The sequence below is a fragment of the Tamandua tetradactyla genome, chromosome 25 (assembly GCF_023851605.1).
Source record: "Tamandua tetradactyla isolate mTamTet1 chromosome 25, mTamTet1.pri, whole genome shotgun sequence".
In the NCBI taxonomy this organism is placed as follows: Eukaryota; Metazoa; Chordata; class Mammalia; order Pilosa; family Myrmecophagidae; genus Tamandua; species Tamandua tetradactyla.
In genome coordinates this window covers 21,595,583-21,601,582 of record NC_135351.1, presented here as the reverse complement: position 1 = coordinate 21,601,582, position 6,000 = coordinate 21,595,583, and the positions used below count along the sequence as shown (strand labels likewise).

The 6,000-nt window shown below is 41.8% G+C and overlaps 1 protein-coding gene across 14 annotated transcripts in view; it reads right to left on the bottom strand.

The window, feature by feature from the left end:
• Positions 1 to 961: 961 nt before the first annotated feature.
• The window catches only part of RNF144B (ring finger protein 144B), a 172,497-nt gene continuing 167,458 nt past the window's right edge, over positions 962 to 6,000 (bottom strand). For all 14 annotated transcript variants that reach the window (XM_077143470.1, XM_077143468.1, XM_077143469.1 and 11 more), the window contains 3 exons: positions 5,734 to 5,878; positions 2,369 to 2,458; positions 962 to 1,504 (listed from right to left, as the gene is read on the bottom strand). In XM_077143470.1, the coding sequence (XP_076999585.1) occupies positions 1,364 to 1,504; positions 2,369 to 2,458; positions 5,734 to 5,878 (376 nt within the window). In that variant the 3' untranslated portion in view covers positions 962 to 1,363. The remainder of the gene's footprint in view (positions 1,505 to 2,368; positions 2,459 to 5,733; positions 5,879 to 6,000) is intronic.

Here is a 6,000-nt window from a genome sequence, read left to right as displayed (position 1 = left end):
TATTTTTATTGTCTTACCAGTGCCTTGTATGTACAGAAAGTACTCTCATTGCCTTAATAGATACTAAAAGAGCAATACTAAATTGAGAACAGAGCTGCTCTGAATTGTTTGAAAATAAACAAATAAGTTGATTACCAATTTGTTTTCTTACAAACAGAGATGGCATGATATTATGCTATTTACTGTTTTAAAAGTTATGATTATGAATTTATACTCCTGGGTAAGTTGTGAACTTGCAACCAAAATTTACATATATAATATGCAAAAAACCTGTAGGTTGACTTATAATAAACTGTATTGGCCACCGAAGGAAAATAGAATGGCTTTTAAGTAAACAGCTATTCTGTGTGTACTATTGGGTATATCAATTCTTGCTCACTGGATAGAAATTCCAGATAGGCTGCAAATTATTTGGATTCCAGTACATCAGACTTTAATATTTGCCCTTGGTGCAGACTTTGGGAACAATTTTAAATCTCCTGGGTGTAGAAACATAGAGCCCAAGAAAGGTCTCTATTGTCTATGGAGAACCCGTCCTGAACCTACCCATATCTCATATAAAGCAATTTTCTAGACCACAGCTACTAGCTATAAGAGAAGAGCTGGTCACCTTGTAAAAGTTATGCTTGCCAAGGTAGGGGCATTCATTTAGACCATACTGCTTCTCATGCTGCAACCCTTTTTATCTGGAAGGGAACAATTCCCTCTGCACAGCAATTTTCCCTGCTTAAAGCTGAGCTCACACAAGGAGAAACCTATTGCACTACTGCCAAGACACTATGAGAAGATGGGGATCAAACCACCAAGTAGCCAGGAAGGACAGACTATGAGACCATAAATGAGATCCTGCTTTAGAGCTCTTCTGCAAATTTTCCCTTAAACAGTCCTATCCTTCCCCCCTTTCATGGGATTTCCCCCATATCTCTCACGGTTGCCAAATGAACACAGAGCAGACTCCCACTTCTCAGTTATCATGTATGTTGTCAACCATGACAACACATTTATTACATCAAATGTTCACTCGGGCTCCTTGAATCAGGCTCCTTGAATCACACTGGACAGGTCCAGTGAGTTCCTTTCAATGATAAAATGATGATGTGTTAGTTTCTTTTAAACGGTCCCAAAACTTTCAGGCATGCTCCATTATGAAAGCCTGGGCTGGAAAACCTGGTTCTCTGTACACAGAAACACAAAGCCCAGGGTTTAGCATTTTCTGATCCTGGAGGCTGGCAGGTAAGTTCAAAGTCTGGACACAAGAGGCACTTCCAAAGTTTGGCAAGGAGAAAGAGGCGAGTTTGCTAAGTGGAGCTTTATCACTGTGCTGTCTCATACATCTGTCGTACAGGAACCTCAACCGAGATCTTTAGGTTGTGGACGGGTCGTGCTTTTTCTTCTTGCCCCGACAGGACTTGCAGACACAACAGATTATACACGGGGAGGCCAGGAGAAGCAGGGGGGAAGTTACCAAGGCGATGATGCCCAATCCTACAAGAATCCCCACCACCTGGAAATGTAAAAGAAAAGCATTTTTCAGCAGTTAAATCTTCCTATAAATATGCTTATAATGACTCTATCATACCCAGGTGGATAAAATTAGTTACTCTCATGAGGCCTTCTAGCCACTGCCCAGCAATGGACTGAACTGGACACAACGCAGGAAGGCACAAGGACTAAATTAGGTGAGAAGAACAGACTAAATTCTACCTCGTGCTCTGCCATAGCTCAAGTAGAATCATGAACCGCTGGTGTTGGTTCTTTCATTACCTGGGTTTCCTCCATAGTCTCATAGGGATGTTAATAATGATTCCTGGAATATTAACATTGACTTCCTCAAAATGACCATGAGAACATAGCCTTTAATAATATGCAACACTACTAAAACTAAACCATGGTGCCCTTTGAATCTGCCACGTAAAGAAATAATGGCATGTACCGAGGAATGTAAACCCTACCAGGGGCTCATAGGATTTCAGAGGACTTCCTATTTTTTTAACATGGGCAGGCACCGGGCATCGAACCCGGGCAGAGGATTTCCTTTTTTAGGTAGTTAGGCTTAAAGGATTTTATTAAAGTCATTCCACCTTTCTTTTTTTAGAAGGCGAGAGCATCTGCCTTCATTCTGCAGGTCACTGTTGATTGCTTAGCCGCTCTGATACCCCTGTGTCTCCTTTTGTCCTCAGCTGACCTGTGCTGGTGAATGAACGTCAGGTGGTTGAGGTTCTAAATGAACCTCACCTCGCCCCAGCACAACCCAGAAGCTTCCAGGCTGGGAGGGCAGAATATGCGATAGAGTGGGGAGGATGGCTAGGTAGACTTCTAAAGCTATCACAATCTGGTTTATTCCATGCTTCCTTTAAGGTGAGGGTACCTGTGTTCGGTTCCACATTACTGATGCTCTGGAGTGGCCCAGTTTATTCCTACATGGACCTTTGTCATAATGTCTGAGGAAAATATCGTTCTGAAAAGTAAAGAAAGAAGCTTCAGTCATCATGCGATACTGAATTGAAATCTCAGTAGTTTTGTAAAGCATCGAGTGAAAACAGACCACAATAAATGAGACTCTTCATTGATTCTAAAAAAAAGAATAATGACCTTCTGCTCAATTATCTCAGAAAGAAGATTCTAGCTGAGGTGAAAATGGAAGGGGAAGATGAGAGAGTGGGGCAGCTAGAAGGCTGTTGTGGTGACCTAAGGGAGAAAGAGTGCAATGAGTGAGGGAAAGAAAAGAGGAAAATGCAGTCATGAACTATTAAGAAACAAACTAACTGTGTGTGGGGGGAGGGAAGTGGTAACAAGGTAGAAGAAATCACAGAGGAGGGAAGAGCCACCTGGGTATAAGGCAGTGGCCTTGTCGAAAGAAACGCCACCATATAGAAATGGATTTTGCTGGGAAGATGGCAAGCCCAGTTTGGACACATTACATTGGAGAGATATTTGAGACAGCCAAGCAATAGTTTTCGAAAGGCAGCTGATTGTATGGATGGGAATCAGTTACCTGGGAATGGAAGCAACCATAGAAGTTGATATTATCCAGGGAAGTTGTGTAGAGTAAGAAGCAAAAGGGCTGTTGCACACAACCATTTAAAGAGTTGGTCAAGGAAGGGCTTGGAAAGGAAACTGAGAAGTGACCAGACAGGTATAAAGAAAAGCAGAAGAGATGATATTCCTTAAGTGAAGGTGAAGAGAGTGCTCAAGAAGTTGAATGCAGCAAAGTGGCTATGTAAGATAGGGACTGAAGTACCTTTTGGGTTTTACTAATAAGAAATCCTCAAAACCTTGGAAAGAATACAGCCGGGATGTGACTATGGGGCAACTGGAGTAAACTGCATAGAGGAATGCATGGGAGGTAACAGTCAACAGCAGGAGGGAAGTATGCTTTGGCAAGCTTGGCTTCCAAAGGATGGAAAGAAATAGAGGGGTGGTAGGGGAAACTTGTAGGCTTGAGAAAAGGTTTGCTCATATTTAAATGGGATGAACTTGAATGCAGGGTTATGTTAAGAGAGTAGACAGTGGAAGCTGAAGTCACGGGAAAGAGAGAGAAAGGAGATAACCGAAGGGGTCAAGTCCCTGAAGATACAGATGGGAAGAAAATTGCAAAGTAGAAGGTGAATACCACATCCTCTGAAACAGTAGGGATGTGGATCAAGACAGGAGATCACCCTAGCAAAACCCAAATCAGGTCTCAGGCTTGGATTTTGGACCACCACCCTTCTCTCTTGACCCCATGTTCTAAAATGTTTCCTGTAAACAGAGATCACCACTGCCATCCAACAGAACTCTTGTCAAAAGAAAAACATGACCAAAAAGCCAATGCCCTTGCTAAAACAGGGGGAAATGAGGTCCTGAAAAACAGTAACAAGAATAAGACGCTTCAACATTTGAAGTATGTGTATCCAGCCATTTAACATCTGTGCCATTTCATCCTGAGTGCCAGAACAGCGTGCTCTTTGCAACGGAAACCCCCAAACACATTTCAGTCACACGATGGAGAGCCCTGGCGCACAGATTAAATTAACCCTGTTGTACTCCTGCCTCCTAAAGAGAAACTCATGGGTCCAGCCTCCTCCTCAACATGAACTCAATTAGTATTCTGGTTGGACCTGAAGGGAAAAAAAATTCTTTCCTTTATAAAGCATCAAGGGTGCACAATGAGGTAAATCATCATCCAGACTACCACCCACTTGGAATTATGGTAGGTCTCAAACATCAACCACAAGTGTAATTTAAGGAGTTATGATTGATCCACTTTTGTAAAAAGAATGAAAAGTAGTTCTTTCAACCTGAACTGCCAAGAAGCCAGTCACTAAAATGTCAATTTTCCTTTACCCAATGTATAGCTCTTCTCAAAACAGAGATCAAACCAATTAAGATTCTGACTCATAGAAGTCAACCTTATAAAACTTATCTAATTTTCAGATAAAAACCAGGCACGTGTCGGTCAACATGTACTCCACGTCAGTGCACACTCACTGAGTAAGTATGCTGCCAAAGCAAACCAAGCAGTTAAAATGAAAAACTGAGGGGGGGTGGGCAAGGCAACCCAATCATGACTGTAGGCTCACACTGATAATAGACATACAGCGTAGGTTCAATTTCCAAAAAATAGGGAATATCTATGAACAATTTAGGCTTCCCCAAACTTTAAAACCCTGGAACTGAAAGTTAAGACCTTCTTCACCAATCCTTCACAATACCTTGCAACTCTGAGGTTACCATTAGACTTGACTCAGGGCTATAGGAAACTGTACCTGCATTTGAGAAGAAACGCTTCAAGAATGGTAGAGGAAAATGAAAACTAGGACAGACCCTTTTATCTGAGAAGGGAACACTGACACAAACAGTAGCAATGCTACGGCCAGCCAATGAATGAGAGATAGAGGGCTATTTAAGAGATGCCATTGATTAGAACAGTTTGTTTTTTCTTTAAGTTCAAAAAGAGTAATGCAAACAATCTGTGAAAATGTCCCCTTCCCCCAAAGACATTCACATCCTAACCCCAGGAACCTGTGACTATGTTACCTTAGATATCAAAAGGGACTTTCCAGAAGTGATTAAGTTAAGGACACTGAGATGGGGAGATGATCCTGTATTATCCAGCTGTGCCCAATCTAATCACATGCCCTTAAAAAAGGAGAACTTTTCTGGACTGCGGTTATAGGGAGATCTGACACTATAAGAGGGATCAGAGGGACACACATTGCTGGCTTTGAAGAAATGGGCCACAAGCCAAGGAATGCCAGCTGCCTCTAGAAGGTGGAAAAGGCAAACAGATTCTCCCCTAGAGCCTCAAGAGAGGAATCGGCCCTACGGACACCTTGATTTTAGCTCAGTGAGACCCATATCAGATTTCTAATTCACAGAACTTTAATATAACAAATTTGTGTTGTTTTAAGACATTAAATTCATAGTGGTTTGTTACAACAGCAATATAAAATGAATAAAATAACAGTCCTTTACATAGTACAGAATGAGAAAATACCCCCAAGGGAGGAAATTGGCCCTATATCATAAGCATACCTTTAAAGCAAAAGGGACACACCTAAGTTAACCAAGGGGAGGTTTTATAAACAGCTAAATAACAGGCACAGGAAGTCTGATTAAGAAAAATAAATTCCTTTTGTAGAAAAAAAATAGACTCAACATTTTACAAGGAAACTCCATATAATACTGGCTATGGCTCAAATACACCATGGGGAAAGACCGTCCACTAAGCCTCTTCCAAGTGGAACTTACGTCCAGATTCTGGAGACAGTACCAGCAAAACGTGTGCTTGCAGTTCTTGCACATCATCTGAGCACAGCCTTCATTGCGTTCAATATAAACCCGGCAAACTGGGCATTGCTTAATGGGGGCCTCTACATCAGTCCCAAAGAGGGCCCTAGAAACAAAAATGGATGAAACGTTATGGTGCAGGGATCAGAAATAATGTCTTATAAAAAAAAGGGCCACAAGGGAGCACCCAAACCAGTGCTGCAGAAAGCGTGGTCTGAACATAATCAA